A 19,870-nucleotide genomic window follows, 5' to 3' on the forward strand; every position below is an offset into this window, starting at 1 on the left:
TGTGCCATTTCTCCTAGCAAAGACAAAGCCTAGGCAATCCAAAATGCTAAACCGCCTTTGGAGGTTACTATTTCACACCAACAGTGGGGCAACTGTTGATGTGCTAGCTGAAATGTAGATGTGACTTTTATTTACAATCTACCGAAATGTCCCTCCAAAGTCAGTGCAGAGCAGCCACCAGACCGTTTTGACTCTCCATCTCCAAACGAGGAGGCAGTTAAATTGTTCTGAGATGAATTTTTGGTCTGACTATCATCTCTTCTGCATCTTTTTAACATATCTTATTTGACTTGTAGGATTTTATCTAGCCAAATAAAGAAAACTGGGAAAGAAAATAATTCCTGCATTTTGAAGCGCTGGACTGTATCATAACAACAGTAAGTTTCCAGTCCCCAGCATTTCGGGGTTTGATGATAGCAACATGGGTTGGAAACAAGACACCTCCCATGGTGCAGCCTTGTCCTTTACCTTTGCCACCACCCCGCCATGGTCCCTCCTCTGCCAGCAGTGAACTATGACCACTGACTATGACCACACCAGCAAGGAAAGCCCAGGGGGTGACCAAAGTGGAGCAACTCAGCCAGCACAGGTGGCTCGGGCTTGCTGCAGAGAGAGACACCCGTCCCCGTGCTCCAGAAAGCCCCCCATGAGCTTTACAGCCCTGGGCAGCGGCCCCAGCTCCATCGGGTATGGGCAGTTCTCACCAGCTGCTTCCACTCGAGCTAGGTGAACCACTGGAAAATATTGTGTGTGTGCAAGGAGGTATATTGTATATTCACCAAGAGGTTGATCAGATAACAGACATCTCTGTCCTATCTCAACAGGCTTATAAATAGATTCTTTACTCAAATATTTGAATAGCCACACAGATTGTTTACAGTCATTCTCTTGTAAAAAAAAAAAAAAAAAAAAAAGAAGAGACAAACCCTAAAAGAAGGAAGAAAAAAACTAAAACACATATCTACCAAGAAGAACAAAGGGAGATCTGTTGGAAGATATTCAAGCCCTGTCCCCGCCCTGACCTTCAGAGGAGACAGTGGCAGGGCCACGTCCACGTGAGCAGTGGAATGCCACATTGATGCTTGACATGGATGCCACTCCTGCCTCCTCACACCTTTTCTCCCCAGTGGTATCCATTAATAACAAGATCCCCAACCCCACAATTGTAAAAACAAGTCTAGCAAAGAGCAGGGAGACTCTTCAGGACTTCCAACTCCAAACCACTTTTCACCTCAGGTCCTCCCATGCTGTATATCAGACACTGCTCCCTCACATAAAGCAATATCCCACTGTAGACCTCTCCCCCCTGACCCCAACGCTGTGTGACAGTACTTAAGATGCAAAGAGCATTAGCAATATCTTCTGAGGATCGCTAGCCTGCAATCACACCTCCACATTTTCAGGGGTGCCAGGGCCACAGTAGGTAAGCTGGAAGGCAAGCAGGTGTCCCAGGGACCAGCTCCAGCACTGTCCCCTTGCTTTCCATCAGCTCCAGCTCCCAACCACCATTACCAGAGAACCACTGAAATCTCATCTGTCTGGATGACTGCAGACAGGAGCTGAACTGCAACTCCAATAAGAAAGGGTATTTCAGTTCATAAGTCTATCACCTGGGGTAAACCTTGACAAACCCCTTAGGTACAGCAGCATCACTATATGTGCATACAGAAAAGGTAATGGATATTTTAGCAGAGATTTGACGTACATACATCCTGTTTCCATGGCATGAGAAGTTCCTCCTCTCAACTGCAGTGCTGGCTCATAAGACACCTCAAAGCAGTTACTTTCCTGTCAGCACCCTTCAACTCATTAAAAGAAAACCATAACGTACAATATTTTTCAGCAATCCAAGCAAGGACAGCCTTCCCTCAATCTCTGCTGAATGCCATCCTAGACTCCCGAATGCCCGCAGCCCGCTGTGACAGGCAGGGTAAAGGTATTTAGCTGGCTGATACAAATACACTTGCAAACAGAACGACCATCCAGACCAACATCTGCAGCACAATGTGGTGCAGCTTGGTGGAAATAGCTCTGCGGAGTGAGAGAGTTGGTACTGGGGGATCACCTGCACATGCCTTGGAGGTTTTTTAATCCACATCTGCTACAGCAGGGTCTTGTGGACATCTGGGAGCAGTGAGGACACGGCAAGCACACTCCTGCAGCACCTCCTCCAGGTTAGCACTGGCCAAAATGAATCTAGTTCATGTGTCCCAAAACTGCCCTGCAGTGCCAGCTCATGTGGGTAAGTAAGTGGGGGAAAAATCAGGACATTCACTTCAAACTGTGAAGTCCAAACCAAAATATTAGTGTTACGGCAAACATGAGGAAGGATTCTTCCTACTTTTGCTGCCAGACCTCCAAGAGATGATTTCGTAGCTGACGGCCGGCAGCAATAGCCAGGGAGGTGTGAGAAAGCAGCCTGCCCCGGGATGGGGGGGTACAGACCCTCCGCTCCTGTCAGACATTTACACTCTTCCCATACAAGAGCCCAGATTCATTTGAAAGGCTTTAAAACCCATCTTACCCTGACGTTACAAAATAAAACGTGCTCCTGTCACGCAACACGCCATAGGCACCTCTGCTTCCACAGGCACTTGGGATAGACAAAAGCTGACTAGGTGCTCCGAGACACAATTAAGATGCCATTAACAAAGAAAGAAATGGAAGAAAATACAAAATTATCTTGCCCTCTCAGAGAGGCACCCAGAGGCACTGCTAGTGCATGGTTACAGGCAACACAATCAGCAAGACAAGCCTCCAAGCTACGGCCACTTGCTGCCAGAAGTGACACCTGAGGAGCTCATCCCAAGGTGCCGGCAGCATTCCTGTCATCCCCCGTGGACTCTGCGTGTGCCGCTGCGTGCCACAGACTTATTTTGCAGGAAGAATTTGGAGCAGTACCCTCATCTGGTCCTTTTCTAAGCAGGGCAGAGGGTAAAGATTCAAGTACTGTGTGCTGGAAAAGGGGAAGCTTTGGTAAACTTTCAGGAGGGGCTTTTTTGTGGTGTTTTTTTTTTTTGGTAAATGCAGTTTCTGTTCTTAAGAATTAGAGTTGTGCAGTCTCTAGAGCCTTGGGAAAAACACTGACAGAGCACATCAGCATCACCTTACTGGTAGTGGTGGTACCTGCTCCACGCTTTGTTTTTCCTGCTAGAGGTGTCACATCTAGCAGTGAGCCATCCTTTGGCTTTCTTTCAGCCTCTCTGAGCCCAGCAATACTGCTGGAGTCAGCAGGGTAAGCAGAGGACCGGGCAGTCTCAAGCTCCTGCTGCCCATATGCCAGGACACGAGGTCAGACTGGTGATTCCTAAATGGTGAGGGTTTCCAGGCTGGAAACGGCTGAGCTTTAAAGGGCAGATCCACAGACAGCAGGAACTCGTACACCAATTTAGATTTCCCTTCCTTGCCCCAATTCTTCTGAAACTCATGTCTCCCTTCCTGGACAGAGCCACCCATCCTTTGAGGGCACCTTCACCATCTGCGGCAGCGTGCAGTCACTGATCAGGTCCGCGTCCCTCACGTGGGCACAGCTGGCAGCATCTCAATTACTCCATTACAGCACGTGGAGCCACATTAAAAGCCTGTCCTAGCACTCAGCAGGACACAGCTATGGGGGAGTTACTGGACTTGGCACACAGCAGTAAAAAGTAATTTTTTTCAGGGCAAAGCTACTACTTGGGAAAACAACACCCTAACAATTTAATGTAAAAGTAAGGATATTGAGAAGCGGTGACGTTCAGTCCTACCAGTACAAGGCAGCCTTTCCCAACGCCCACTCAGCTCCAGGACCTCTATCTACATCGAGAGGCTGTCAGGCATGCCAGGCATTGCGTGCATTTGTGATAACAACCTGTTACCACTTGGGCTGACCTCCAAGCCCAGGGGTCCGAGATTTGTTTGTTGACTTTCGGTATGTGGTCTGTTGGTTTGTTTAAGTCAGAGCCGGCTCTTTGAGGAATGGGATGGGAAATGAGAGAGGGAGGAAGGAAGTCACTAGTAAAATCATATAAATCAAAAGAAAGAATTTGTACAGAAAAAGAGTATCCTTGACCGTAAGAATTGAAGCTTGTGTCTGCACCACATAGAGACACACACTGATGTTATGACAGATGTTGCAGAAATACAGTGTATTAAACACAGGAATTAAGATGGTTATTCAAAAACTAGAGCTGTGCTAAGTGTAAGAGAAGATCACAGGTGAGAAAGTTTAATATTCATGACGGCTTTCAGACTGAGAAGCACTCGGCCACATACATACAGCGTGCCTGCAAGCAAGGGCGCCCTGCAGAAGACCACATCTGCACCCAAATGGACAACACCCATGCTAACCAAGTGGGGAAGCTGCTTGGCACCCCGTGATCTCTTTTGCTTCCCGGTGCAATCGTAGCCGTGTGTCTCCGTTTATCCCACACCCAGGCCTAAACAATAACCAGCTGCTCTATCACCCAGTGACCCCTCCCCAGCCGAGAAAGGGAATCGGGAAAAGGAAGGAGACCTGTGGGTTGAAATGGAAACATATTTAATAAAGTAAGAAAACCAGTATCAATAACTAAACCAAAGTGTCTGATCAACTTTGTTCCCACCATATCGGGTGCTGCAGCCTTCTCAAAAGCGCAGCTTTTCTGAACAGAGAACTGATTCTATGATTCTGTCCCAGCAAAACCAGGATACTGTGGCTGTGCTGGAAAAGCAGGGAAGGAGGAACATACCCCAAAATTTCAGCGTGGGAAAACAGAGCGCGCACCACTTTAAGAAGCTTCAGCAAAAAGACATCCTAAGACAGATGTCTGAAATTTCAGGCTGGGTACTGCAGTCTAACAAAATTATAAGTGGAAACAGGATCCTTTGCAATACCGTGTTAGCTAGCATTAAAAGGATGCATTACAGATAGCTCTACCCAGGTCAGCACTAAATAACAAAACCAAGAGACTTTTATCATCCTGTGATTTGTCAGAAGTGGCATTTCCAAACCATCTCCACCTGCAAATAAAGTGTTAGAAGAAATGGAGGGGAAAAAAAAGCCTCAAAAAGTCCATGAGAACAACAGTGTTCTCCATTTCCCCCTGACTTTCAACCTTGATCCACCTCCCTCCCTCCAGGTCTCACCTTGCCATGGCTTCTCTCCACCTTTCGGAAACACTTGTTCAAGGAGAGGTTGTGTCGGACCGAGTTCTTCCAGCCAGTGGGTGCCGTGGCAAAGTAGGGGAAGCGCTCCAGGATCCAGCTGTAGATTTCTTTGACTGGCAAGCTCTTGTTGGGGGAATGCTCGATCGCCATGTAAATGAGAAGGCTGAAAGAATAAGGGGGTTTGGAAGTGGAGGATTTCTTTTCAGGGTTCTGGTAGCAGGACGGTGAGAAGGATGGCACGCTGTCGCCCTCGATATCATATAAGGGGCTAACGATTGGAAGACCCTCACTTCCGAGGCTGAAGTTTGTTAGAAGGTTAGTACTTTCATGCAGCCAGTTCAAATTCGTGAGCTCGTCGTCTGCTGAATCTCTGTCCACCACAGTGGCCTTTGGCCTGCTGGCATCGCCTGCATCGGGCAAGCTTCCCATGCCATGACACTGCCGTAGTCCTGCAGCTTTTTCAGCTCCTGGCGTTTCAGCTTTCTTATCCGGAGTCATTCCAGTGACTGGACCCATTTAGCTTTATTGGTCTACAACAAAGGAGATGGTCAGAAATCAATGCAAACCTTCAAAATCATGTTCAGTAGCAGCCCACCAAACCCAAACGCAAGGCTATACCATCCCCACGCTGTGCAAGAATACTGTAGTCACGGATGAGAGCCAGGGTCCAACACGAGTCCCCCAGTAATCTCATAAGCACACGTTAACTTCCCCCAGTTTATAAACAGAACTTATGGTAAGCACTTGGAAACTGCTGTATCTATCCTGAAACTCCAATCTGGACACAGAAATAACGACTATTTTGATGTCAACATCTAAAATCTGAAAAAGACCTTAACAGGTAGGATCTAATCCGTTCAGCTCTCACATTAACTCTTTAGTTATACTTATTATATTGTAATGTTTGCCTTTGGTGCCCAAAGAGTAAAAAATAAGCTGCAAAACTTAAATCAGCATAAAGTGAAGTTGTGGTCTCAGTGCAGATGAAGTCTTTACAACCCCCTACAAGTCACAGTCATTCCCAAGTACTGCCTCCTGCTTCCATCAGGGAAAGATCTGGCCAGCCCATCAGTTCAGCTAGGTCCCGTAGAGCTGCCTAGGTTCGAAAGACCTTCTTTCCCCTCCCACAAGGGCTTGCTGTTCTAACCCGGGCTCCCTTGGAGAGCAGAGGGTGGTGGGACCAGCTCTCAACAGGAAGGGTCCATCTGCTGGGGTGGCAGCTCAGACCTGTTGCAGCACTAATGGCTGACCACTTGCTTTGAACTTTTCCCTAAATGAAAAAAATATATATAAAATACAAAGTTATATCTATTAAAAACTGCCACCCAGAATGCACAGTCAAACAGGCTACCCATGCTTTAGAGGCATTACTCTAACAAAAAGCATCTTCTTGCTCACAGAGTTTTAAAAGGGGTCATCTAGCAAACTATGGTATGCTAACAGCCATTTTTTCTGCTGGTGTGACCACGTTAGAGCTTCACTGCACCTACAGCTTTGGCCAACATAACTGTGCCAGAAGTATAGGCCAACAAAACCATTCTAAAGATGTGGTGTGTATATCTATTTATCGCTACAGGGGCTATACCAGCCTGCTATAAACGTAAGGCACTCCAACTATGGATGCAGGTTACTAGCAAAGCTGAGGTTCATATTAACTGTAAAAAAAAACCAAAAAACCCCAAATAATAAAAAAAAACAACCCAGTTCCCTGTCCCAGTCCACGTGCTATCATTCTGGTTTCATGCGTCAGCTCCTACTGCAAGAGCTCAACTGCAAGACCAGGAGAGTTTCCATCTCGTATCTCACCAGACAGCTCTATGTAGTTACTGGGTATTTCCTTACAACAGTTTTTAGTAAACACATGGCTTCGTGCACTTGCATCTTCTCCTACAAAGTGAAGGCAAGGAGTTGGCCAGCTTGCGTACACAATCTGGCTGTCCCACCTACAAAACCACACCACCGGCTGGCTCCCACCCGACAGCCTCACCGTGTCCATGCAATGACACTGCCCAACCTGCCCGGAGGTGTACTGCCCAGCCTCCTTATTTTGGAGGAGAGGAGCAACGTGCGCGATGGAGACATGACGTGGTGGCATAGAAAGGCAATAGGATACATCCATTTTATGCTCCAACAGGAGCCAGAGCCCTGCCAGCCCCTGCCTGGTGCCGGGCAGGCGTGGGGTGCAGAATTTGTGCCTCCCCCAGAAAATGCACCAGGTTTCCCACCAGCAAGTTCTCCTTTCTTCATCTGTTCATACGCTTTCACACCAGCTATTGCAAAGCTGTTTTGACAGTAACACCTGCACCTGTGCTTACCAGTACTAGTGCTGGAAACCATCCCCAAATTTTCCATTTAAGTGCAGGGACGGGCATGATTAACTACCAGCTCAGTCATTAAAAAAAAAAAAAATAAAGCAAAGCGAACTGCTCAAATAGCTGGTCAAAAATAGCTTTGCTCTCCCTACAATTTACTTCTCCCTCCAGCCATCAGAGCAGATTTATATTGGCAGTCAGTGATTGCTGGCTTTAAACACAGCAATATATACATATGCTTATGTCACTTTTTCAATCCTTTCTTAAATTAAAAAACAAACAAAGAGCTAGTGATAAAATTCATACAGTGAGACAAACCCAATTCTGCTGCAACGCGAATTGCACCGTTTTCCTTATAATGATTAACTTTACCTCCTTGTTCAGCGCTTCTTTAGCCAGCTACGTACTACCTGACACCTCTCAGCCGTGTATTAGTAATTTTAGCACTCGGTTCATGTTGCATGAAATATCCCTTTGCAAATCTTCAGTCAGCACAGCAGATCAAGAACGTGCCCATGCACACACACACATGCAAGTTTTAGGTCACTATATCTATTCCTTCGGTGAAATGGAGCAATAAAGTCTGTTTTACAACACAAACATGGCCTGGGCACTCTCACGGTCTTCTCAAAAATACACAGGGAAGAAAAAAATATTCACTTATTAAACTGGCACTTAAAATCAGGTAGGTTTTGTGGTGTCAATGCACTATTTGTTTGCACACTGTTACGTGTTAGCAGAGAATCATGAGAATAATTAATAACCCACTTTAAAAAAAATATTTGCAAGCAATACACTTCCAGTAAACAATATAGGCTAGTGCCACATTTCTCTTAGCAGATGCATTACAAAAATCCACGTCTCATATTACCTTCTTAGTGCCTAGTTCACCACCTTACACATCTTCTACATGAACACATCAGCAGAAATTAAATATTTTTTCTAGAGAGCTATGAAGGCTATTATTAGACTATTATCGTCTAATAAATAAGAAAAAAATAAAATCACATTTCCATAACTACTGCAGTTTTCAAAGGGTGTTCTCCAGTGGTCTAAACTGAATGCTGCATCAAGGATAAGTTAAATATAGAAACAGCAGAGTATGCAACAGGAAGAGTAATTTTAATGAATACTTAACTCCATTGCGATGGCAGTAACGAGACTGGTAACATCGAGGACCATCAACTGATAATTTTGGCACTGCCTTTCTGGAGATAGCTGGTGTTCCTAGACAGCATCACCTCAACTTCAGCTCCAACAACGTAACGTGCTTTATACCACGCTAACCCACCCTTGCTCTGCTTGATCTCAGAATAGTGTAACCTCTAATTCTGTCCAGTTTACTCTGGTCTGCGGCTGCATCAGTCTGAAGAAGAAACCAACACTGGCAGCCTTCCTACTGCAAAGGACTGCAAAGCCATCAAAAGCTTGCCCTTCCCCTAGACAAAGATCAACCACCACAACTCCAAGGGGTACCCCACGGATGGACTCATTAACAGACATGTTAATGTCTGTCTCACCTCTCAAGCACCCAAGGGCCATGTGAACCATAGGACCGTCTCTAACTATTCAGCTGAGACAGCACTGCTTTCTGCCGGTAGCAGCCTGGTGGGGAATGACAGCAGTGCCACTGGAGTCTATCTGAAGGCACACAAGTGGTCAGCTTGCATGCTCTCCAAAGCCCTTCTTCATTTGTGCAGACCCTTAATGACATCCAAAATTCAGAATTTCTTTTCCTCCTTGTGTGCTCTGCTTGACCATAAGCAGATGGGATGGTGAGAACATAGCCTCCAAGCCGTCATTTTCAAATATCTGGGGTTTAATATTTTATATAAGGGTCATGCGATTCACCAAAGCCGTCTTTGCTGTAAGCTAGCAGGGTTTTGTGGACAGGGATGACCCAGCAGGAAAGCCACAGTAAGAGCAAGGAGAGCAGACTGTGAGAGGAAAAGAGCATGGAAGAAGCTCTCCAGTGCAGACATCATGACAAAACCATATACGCTCGGACCCTCAGATTTTTTCCTCATGTTTCTCACTGTTACCGGCTAGAAGGGTTGATGAAAACAAGGTTAGAGGTAGCCACTAGGACTTGCTCTCCACAGCACTCCCAGCCAAGCTGAATTAGCAGCACCGATGTGAAGCAGGGAGGGAGGGGAGAGGGAAACCTAGCAGAAAGGCAAGGTTAAGAGTGCGCATCAGTGTTGCAAGGCCACGCAGTGAAATTTATCTCCCACTCCTTTATTCCCTTACCGCCACCTTCCCCACCTCTTCAACTACTCCAGGAGCAGCAAAAGCCTTGCAAGAAAACCATCTCCAAATGGCACGCACCCACTCAGCTGCTGAGGCATGCTCCCTGGCCCTCTCCCATGGTTCTCCCTGAGCCACTTCTTGCCAAAGGAGGACGGCAGATGGTAACCATTTAACCGACCTCTCCGCGTGACATGCTGAACGCCCAGAGACTCGCTGCAATTCCCATGGGGACAGCCCCAGCCCTGCAAGCAGAGCAGGAAGGCAACCTCCAGCCATGCAAATGCAGAAATAACGTGCTTTAAGTGCACCCCTGAAAAATGTGCAACAGTTTACGCTCTGTCCCGTGTGCTTTGCCCTACCAACAAGTACACAGTAACACAGAATGCTGCTGTTAATTAGTATTAGCACTTGCAACTGAAAGCCGAAGTATTCAAAGCCTAAGAGCATCACGCATCCAAACCCTAAGGAACTGAAGCATCCATCTCCTGTAAGCACCTCCAAAAGAAAAGCCAACCAAAACATCTGCTCCTCAAATACAAAGTACTGCAGCAGAGGTGCATGTTATTTTGCGTGGTAATTATAGACAGAGGACTATGATTCTAGGGTAAGAAGATTAAAAGGCTGCAAAGTCAACTGAGGTTGCTCGAATTAAAGTTAGGGCGCATCAGAAATGAGGCAAGAGAGACGACCTTCTTTCCAGCAGTCTTGTGATTTCTGGCATCACTCAAGAGCGCACAGAAAAACCAGGAGAGGACCTCCCTTCCAATAAACGCCGGTCCAGCACCCGAAGCCCAATGAAGTCCTGCTCTTCCAGGCCACTTGCTACCCGGACAGCACAGCCCAGGTCCAAAGGGGCTGATTAAGGCTGCAGGTGTATTCAGGTGGCAGTCAGGTTCAGAGAAGCCCTAACAGATCAGAGGAGGAGATTCAACATCGCAAGGGAAGATAGTATTTTTTTGCAACCTTCTTTCAAACTCACCGAAGAGCTAAGTTTGGGAATGGTTATGGCGGCTGGAAGGTCCTCAGCCTAGCAGAGCACAGCTGGGGTTAAACCAGGTTTGCACACCCCCATATACATCCCCAGCTATGACTTCATTTGACAGAAGACCTTGAGCACCGCTGTGTTCTGCCAGAGAAGTGAATGCTTTGATGCGTGAGCATTTTATGAAAACAAAGCTGCTTTAACCCAGGCCAACTGTTTAACAACACTGGAAGTCTGGAAGTCTGCTTGGGCATATCCTCAGGCAAGCAGGGAAGCATGCTTATTTTGCAGTAGCCCTTCCTGAAGAAGTCCAAGATCCATCAGAGTCCAGGTCCAGGGGACAAAGCTGTAGCAGATACCTCCCTCCCACCAAAAGTGACCTTCTCCAAAACCAACAGCGTTGCAGGTAACGGTGCACAGTCATTGTTTTAGTACTATGGTCACCATGCCTGGACTCACTGACCCAGCAAGAAAGAATTCAGCCTTTTTGTTAAAAGATGCCACAGCCTCGTTAGTGCCATTGTGCCAAGTTAGTGCTTGAGCAGAGCTGCTGCTTGACCCTTCTTCACTCTCCAGTGGCGTCAGATGAAAGGTGCCATTTGGCATCTGCACAATGTCAGTGCCCCAGGTTAGAACAACCTTCCCTACAACTAAATGTACTTATTTATTTCTGTAGGACCAGCCAAGCAACTATGTCACCTCTGCTAGTAATGGGAAGACCTGGAACCTGCTAACAGTGCAATAATTTCCCTCCAGATTTAAAAAATAAAAATTAACAACAACCAAAAAATCTTACCATGAATTGTCTAAGTCTGAGGAGTAGAATATGATTTTAATCCAAGAGAAGAGATTTTTAGCCATATCACACTTCTGTTAATGAGAGTGGCTCTGCAACAAGCTCAGGGCATGCAGCCTTAGTTACAGAACGGGGGCATTTGTGTACTCCACATACACAACTTTAGTACTAACACATACAGGCTCTGAGAGAGTATTTAAAAAGATGGGCACGTGCTTTTGCATGCAAGCAACTATACCAACAGCAAACCCTTCCATTGATTTTTCATATTCCCTTGCATTTACGGGAAGCGTATTGGCATCAGACACTGTCCTGGCTTAACCACATCAATGTAGGTATCGTGTCGTTAAAACAGCCCAAGAATTACACAAACAAATGACTGTCACTGCTCACCTACACAAGTTTAGGATAAACTTCCAAGCCAGCACGCACACAGCACAGGACCAGCCACAAGTTTTTGTGCGTTAGAGGAAGAGCAACAAAAAAATCTTGGCACAACTAGTGAAAACCCCTTAATAAAAAGCACCACATCTGCTTGACCAGGAGCATTAAAAGCATGACATCAGATCATTTTTCCCCCCATTAATTTAACCTTCCCCCCTCCCTCATCTCCTTTGTCTTGGGCTGCCCTGCTCCATCCCCTGCCTACCCCACATGGGTAGCTCAGCGGGCTGGAGGTCAGACTGAAATCACCCCCACCCCAGCCCTGCAAAAGGCCTATATTTGATTACAACAGTATATGATGTCACGTATCCAAGACAACTAAAGGCATTACGGTCTCCCGGGGACAAAACCGCCTCTTGGCCATAGATTTTGGTGAGCCGGGACCTGTTGTCTGTGCAGGAGAAGAGCCAGGCAGCTGCACCCCCGGTGACAAAAGCCACCCAGAGATGCTCCCCCAGGGCAGCACCCACAGCCGGCAGGGCCCTTCCCACTCCTCTTGCCTTGCAAAGAGGAGGAAAATTAAAAATAATTGTTTAAAAACCCATTACAATGGTGGTTATCGACTTCTCAAAGCCAGCCTGAAAAAAAAAACCAACCCACAACCCAGGACCAGACAAGCTGTAAGCTCAGGGGTTTCTTTTTAACCTTGGCTTGGGTAGGCTCAAAGGAGAAGAGCGGGTTTCCAGGTATTTGCTGAAATACTTCCAAGCCTCTCCCATTTTAATGCCCCTGTAATGTCAATATTCTCCCTCACTCTCTGATCTAATTAAAGGCGGGGTGGGAGGGGGAAACAAACAGTAATGAAAACCAATGAAAAGGTCCAATATTAGGAAAAGCTATGAAATGCTGCAAAATTTAAAAAGGGAAGGGATTAAATCCTTATCATAGCCTGAGGAATGGCAGGGAGTGAGAGAGAGATTTAGTCTGAGATCTAACTTGTACAGAAAAAATTTTTTATTAAGTACACTTACCCCCCCACACAAGTGGGTTTTGTGATTGAAATAAATATCCGAAACGAAAATGATACGTCAGCTCACAGACAGGCCCAGACGCCAACCCAGACCCCGTGCACTGCCCAGAGCCTCTGGGCCATTTATTCCAGCGCTGCCTGCAGGGACTTTGCAATGGTGATGTCTTTCCAAAGGCTGCAGTCACTGTTGGACCGGGTTCCCTGGGCCTCAGATATAAAACACGCACATGAAAACAGTCTAACTGAGAAATTGGGAAGTGGAAAAAAAAAAACCAAAAAAAACCCCAACACCTCAGCAGTGAAATCCAAACTATTAAGAAAAACCCTTGGTGTCACCGAAGGGGGAGGTGGGAAGCACTTTTCAGAAACATGCTTTACTGCCAATAGTAGCTTTTCAAAAGATGCCTTTGGGTCATGTTCCTTAAATTCAATACACTGCTTGCTCAATGGACTAAAATGCAAAAAAAAATGTAAGCCATTGATATGTTCACAAGTGAGCTATTTGAGCAAATGCCTTGCAAAATAATTCTGATGCTAACTCCCTTTCCAGGGTAACCTTCCATGTGTTTCTCTACCATCCTCTTGAAACAGAAGTGAATACAGCTACATTTCAGCTGGTGTTAGAACCCATTTACCAACACTAGAAAACATAATGCTATCTTTTCCATCCAGCTCTTCTGCCTTCTTCAGCCTTAAAGCACCAGAACTCATGATTTTCATCTGAAAACCAACAATTTGAAGCTTCGCCCCAAGTGACCCTTCTGCAAGATTTGATTTACAAGCGACGTCGGAGCTGCAGCACAAAGCCACCGTCACGTCACCAGTACAACTTCGTGATCGCGAAGCTGTCACCAATTGCTGTTTCCCAGCTCCTGCTCCCAAAGCGCAAGTTTTCCTCCAGAGCCCTGGACACAGCAAAGCGATGCTCTTCACCGTGCTGACCTCCACAACCTACTTGCTCTTAATTTTACTCCACAACTGTTGAACTTGGCTTTCTGTTTCAAAATTACTTCATATCAGAATCATCCCTCTGCTCATAATGGTTGTGGTTTTCTTCCTCACAGTGACCCCACACTGGAACAACTGGTTTCTCGTATAGAAAAATGGCCCAGATTAATCATACAGGGTCTGTATGTTAAGGTACACCTTCAGATGGAAAGCTACAGAAGATGCAAGTTTCTCTAAACACGGAAGAAAGGCACCTGTGCTAGCAAAACTAGACCGTCAAAGTACAAGATGCCATCTGACACTTCTCATATGGCATGGTCAAAGGCCCAAAAGCATAATAGATCATACTTTTGATTACTCAACATCCCTAAACCAAACCAAACTGGCTGATAACTGGCCTGGTGATGGTCCTTACAGACCAGAGGATGAGGGATGAGTGATTGCTGCTGCTGCTGCTTGGTAGCTCCCACTCACTCAGCTCTACTTTGTGCAAGTTTTCCAGTTGCTGAGCTCTCTCCACATATACTAATTAGATTTTAGGTGACCATATACTTGCCCCAAACCTAAGCACAATGCAATGCAGTGAAGAGTGTTAAAAAGGAAGCAAGCAGGGGACCGCACGTGAACAAGGAAACTAAAAGTAGCTACAGACTGCAAGACAAGAACGTGCTGAAAATAATCTGAGAGAAGAAACACAGCCTGAGTGTGGTATCAAGATAAGCTGCTCCAGGAGATGGGCTTTGGGAATACATCCAGTCACACATCATGAAGTCCACAATAAAAACGCGATGGCAATTTGCACGACGCACGCTGGTGGGACACCCATATGCATAAGCAAAATAACACAAGGATCGAGCAGCATCATCCACATACCACCCATCCAGCACTTAACAGATGGAAAACACAGTCACACCTACCAAGCCGAAGGTACCCAGTGATGCTGTTCAAAGGCGGATCGAGGCGTGCAGCTCTGTGGCTGTAATGCAGAGACGAGGTCTGTCACCGGCTGTAGGGGAAGGCCCGCACACGGCCGTAAGCGCCGCAGCTGGAGGCCACAGACCCAATCTCAGCCCAGTCCTGCATTTCAAACCCGTCCCATTAGCAAGTTCAGAGAAGTGGCGTCAGCCACCTTAGACCACAACTGCCACCCTGCAAGGCAGCCAACGTACGCGGGTACCGCCGACCCGAGTAAATTGTATCAGGATTTTCTGCCATCAGGAACTGGCTGACAACATTCCCATCTTATAATCTAATCCTTACAGAGGGTGCAGAAGAGCGGGGGTGGGGGGTGATTTCTGCATCAGCAGTAGCCAATTTAATGGAGTCCCTAACATACCCTCACCTTTGAGGACAAAGTAGGGAGCTCTAAGTCTAGTTTGAACATACAAAAAAAAATTTGAACGCATTAGAGGGAAAAAAAAGTCAAAATCCACATTGTTGACTTTTGGTATAAATCTTCTTATGTGCACAAATTCCAGGCTTCTCTTAGAATGGTCCTGGTACACGAGCAACCGTTCAGTAACACAGGTATTTCCACCCCAGACACAACAGCTAGTCTTCCCGTCTGCCGACCACACAGAAACCCAGGCACTTGGCAGTAGAGTACCCAGCAGCACTTTCCAAAAGCAAGTGTGACCCAAGGCTCGTGCTTCCGCAGCTGTAAAGCTCTGCAGGGAGGAAGCAGAGTACCAGGGGTCATAAAGACACTGGCTGGCATCAGACAGCACTTCTCCCGTACGACATGATTTATTACTGAAGCATGGGCGAGCTGTCTCCCACTTGCTGACTTAAATTGTATTTTGCAAGTACCCTGGAGCATCGCTGTGTGCTTTTACCCAGTATGGTGAGGATAGAATGGAGAGTTCATCATCATACAGCGTGCACCAAGTCAGAAGGCACGTGTAATGTGACAGGGAACAAATAAACATGTATCACACGTAAAGATCCAGCCAGAAAAAAAAGTGCAGCAGCATCTCAGGGTTTTCTTGTTTTACTTGTGGGTGTCTTCCCTGGGAGCCAAGGAAGCTGCTGGGTCTGGGAAGCGACACACCGCACGCACCCAAACCGACCCTTTCAGTTGCCGCACTGGGATGCGGACGAGGTGTGCAGCCTGCAAGCGTGCACTCGTCAAGAGACGAAGCCGCGCGCTGACGTGAGTCACTGAGTGCCGCTGACAGCGGCGTCTGGGCGCAGGAAGTTGCCCAACACCATTTCAGTGGTCGAGCGGCGAGGCACACGCGCCAGGACGAGGTGCTCGCTGCCTCCATCTACTGCCCTCGGAAAAGCTACAATCAATGTGGTGACATCCTATACACGAGCTCATACACAACACACCTCATTAACAGGAGGAACAGCAACAGCCATAAAAAGAAAACTCAAGGAGCCAAATGGAATAAAACAGACAGCATTGACACCTGTGCTAAAAGGTAGTGAGTATGCATCTGTACCACTGACAGCCTTTACTTACGGGGACTAAAGGCTGCTTTTCATTGATTGACAGCCAGGAAAGGAAAGCTGTATTTCACACAGCTCGTTCTGCACCACGGCGGTGCAGTAAGACTACCCCATTGAAGGGAACGGCATAAGAGATGCACAGCAGCAGCAGCTGTGGGCACACTGTCACTCCTCCCAACACTCCTACTTTCTGTCACCCCACCAGCTATAATCCCACTGTCCGGCTTGTTCTGATAAGGTACCACAAACTTGTATCTGGAAAAAAATCTTCTGAGTGCCTGGGATATTTCCTCACACAAATACCAGCTCCTTTTAACCCCAACAAGAAGCCAAGGAACGACGATGGGGGAGGAAGGTGGAATTACAACCCTAGTGAAACCAGCATCAAAACTTCCACTGTTTTTAAGGGAACCAACGTTTCCATGCAAGAACTGCATCACTTTCTCATCAGTTTAAACTAAACCCATACACGGCATCTTCAGGTGCCAAACTATCAAGTTCACCAGAAGAATTTGGCTTTTCTCAACGTGTCAGGTTTTCAAGCTGACTGCATTGAGCAGGAAGAGACTATGGTCAATAGAGATGGTAAAATTCAGTTTGACATGCCCCTAAGCCTCTGTCTTCTTTCCCAGGTACTACAGTTGCTCACTAGGCAGTCCTTTTTCTAGTCCGACACAACCTTTACACATCCCTGTGTATCTGCTCCATTACCTACTGTACTGGCACGTCCTGACACTGCGACAGTTGCTAGCAATGCTGGTACCTTCCATCCCGAGGTCCCCAGAGGACACGGGAAGGCTCCTCAAGCAGAAAACCTGTGGTGGTTGGAGGTGTTGAGGCAGCACACTCCTTGGTTGGTGACCCTTTTGGATAAAAAAAAATATCACTTCTGGGCTGAGCAATCCCTGCAGAGCTCCATCAGTACAGCCTCGGCGGCACCACCCAAAGGGGTCACAACTTCATCCTCCGGTCAAGGTGCTGACAACGAAGACATCAACCGAGTTTTATTCCAGCAAGGTCCCGAAGAGGGTTCAGGGCCGCAGGCCTGAAGCGATAGGGGGTCGGTGCCTCCAGCTCCCTCCAGGCCCCTGCTCTCCAGGGCAGCGCCGCAGCCAGAGCCAGCACAGCATCTCTACCACGCTCTGCAAGCGTGAACACGGTGCACAGCGGCACCACTCAGCTTATGGGGCATTTGGGGGAAAAAAAATAAGACTAAGAGCACAGAAAAGTCCTGTATGTATTTTAGCAACTCAAACACACAAAGTGAGAATTACCATCTCCTCCTTATCTCTACAAAACTCAAGTCACGCAGCTGGACACAAGCGAGCCCCCAGCAGAAGCTGAACCGCTGCAGCAGCAGCGGCCAAGCTCAGAGATACCATACCCTGGCACTTGGCTCAGTTCATCAGCTGAAGCTCTGTGCCACATTAATTGCAACTATATAGCTTTCAGTTCAGAGCCGATGTGTCCAACTACCTTCTGCACAGCTTGGGAAATCTGAGTTGGCACCTGCCAAGAAAAAGGAAAAAAAAAAAAACACAACTGCAAACTAGTTCAAGTTTTCCGACATGAGATAACGCCAGTTTAATTTTTCTTGCATAGATGGAGCATCACGCCAGACTTCCAGGAGAGAAAAAAGACCCCAAACCAAGAAACACAACAGAAGTGAAATGGTTCACTTGTCAGTATATTACAACCCGACTGTTACCAAAGTCCATCTAAATGCAAGTCCACCAATTACAAGATCCGGAAAGTGTGTGCATGTGTGTGTATACATATACACACATATATATAGTATACATAAAATCATCTTGGTTTTCCAGGTCAGCCACAACCCTAATCAAGTTACCTTCACAGCATTCAAGTCCAACATAATTCAGCATTTTTATCTTTACATTTTGCACATAATGTCCGTCCCAAGGCAGGCACCAAGGTGGGGAGGTGAGTTTATTGGGCCTTGCTCAAGGTTACTCCTTATTTTCTAGTTTTACTCTTTGTCCTCTTTACTCTTTGTTTGGGCCTTGTCAGAATCCAAACCTTTATGAACAAAAGCCAGTTTCTGCTCCCATATAAACTGGGAGAACAGGAGTGTTTGTGTGCCTGAGCAGGAGCAAGCCAGGAGGGCTGTAGGATGCTGCCCCTCAGCCACCACCACGCTTCCCTGCCCAGCTCCACCAAAAAAACCCAAAAAAGCCCTAAAACTCCGAAGGGCCACGTGCAGATCCCAGCCTTGCCTCGAGCACCTCAGGAGCAGTTTCCAGTGTTTTACCTCAAAATGTGGGACCCTCGTAACGCGTCTCCCGCCCCCCCCTCACCTCTGCAAACCACACACCCCTCGCACACCCGTGGGGGCTTCCCAGCGATGTGGGGAATAAAGATAAAGGGTGTTTATTTAGTTAAATAAACCGCTCGAGGGTTTTATGGCGGTGACCCGGAGGCGGGGGGCACGGCCTGGGCCGCGCTGCCGGGGGTCCCTACCCCAGGGCGGACCCCGTCTCCATCACCTTGGTTGGAAGTGCGTAAGAAGCGCGGCCCCGCGCTGCCGTGGGAGGTCACCCGCGTAAAACCCGCGGACGGAGGGACGGACAGACAGAAGCTCCACGCCGGGAGGAGGAGCTGCGGGGGGTGGGGGGGAGGGCGGGAGAGGGTGGCCCCGCTCCCGGCACGGCCGCCGCGTGGGGGGGGGATCCCCACGCACCGTGCGCACCCCCCTCCCCACGCACCGTCATGGAGACCGGGTGAAGAGGAAGCGCCGCCGCCGCGCGTTGTCCCCACGCGGGGGGGGGGGGGGGGGGGGGGGTCGCTTCTCCGCCTCCACGCGTGGGGCGCAGCATCCCCGAGGGGGGCGCCAGCCACCCCCCACCCCCAGCACCAGCGGGACCCGCCGCCCCGCTCCCCGCGCTTTCCCATTCCCCCATGCAACCCTTCCAGAGCGTGTTAAAAACAAAAAACCCAACCCCCAAAACCCCGAAAAACCCCAAAACTAAACCCCCAAAAGGGGGGAAAGCAAAAAAAACAGGAGTGGGGATAAGGGGAGCGGGGGAGGGGGGGGGAAGCGCCGGCTCCACTCACCGCGGTCATGAAGCCGTGCGGCCGGCAGCGCGGACACAATATGGCAGCGGGGGGATGTGTCAGGGAGCAGCTGCTCCCTGCGCAGCGGCGGCGGCACCGCCCTCCCCGCCTCCCCATGGCAACCGGGAACAACCTCCCTCCCTTCCCCATCGCCGGTACCGCCTCCCCGCACCGCCCCGTCGGCCCAGAGGCAGCGCCACCACCCCGGGGCCGACGGGGCTGTGCGGGTTGCGAGGGCCTTGCAGGCTCCGCATCCCACCCGCGCATCTTCACCAGCTGGGAAAAGTTTCCGTTTCCCCCCATAAAACCCCACCAAAAAACCCGATTTAAAACATAAACCCTCCTTTTTAGTTTCCCTCTCCTCTCCCCTCACACATCCACAATCACTCATGACCTGGGTGTATTCTACCTGTTTTCCCCCCTTTTTTCCACTTTTTTATCCAATGACATTAAACCTGTCTTCATATTTTTTGTCCTCTGAACAAAGATGAACCCGCTGCCGTGTTTGCTCTGCC

At 48.0% G+C, this 19,870-nt stretch overlaps 1 protein-coding gene across 3 annotated transcripts in view; it reads right to left on the bottom strand.

Annotated features, from left to right (window-relative positions):
- Positions 1–19,400, bottom strand: part of FOXN2 (forkhead box N2) — a 35,649-nt gene extending 16,249 nt beyond the window's left edge. For all 3 annotated transcript variants that reach the window (XR_011049393.1, XM_068414336.1, XM_068414320.1), the window contains exons 1-2: positions 19,356–19,400; positions 5,107–5,657 (exon numbers count right to left, since the gene is read on the bottom strand). Coding sequence is in view for 2 of the 3 variants with exons in the window: in XM_068414336.1 (XP_068270437.1) it covers positions 5,107–5,643 (537 nt within the window). In the remaining variant the exon portion in view is untranslated. The remainder of the gene's footprint in view (positions 1–5,106; positions 5,658–19,355) is intronic.
- Between the last annotated feature and the right edge of the window lie 470 nt (positions 19,401–19,870).

This window comes from Nyctibius grandis, chromosome 1, assembly GCF_013368605.1.
Source record: "Nyctibius grandis isolate bNycGra1 chromosome 1, bNycGra1.pri, whole genome shotgun sequence".
NCBI lineage: Eukaryota > Metazoa > Chordata > Aves > Nyctibiiformes > Nyctibiidae > Nyctibius > Nyctibius grandis.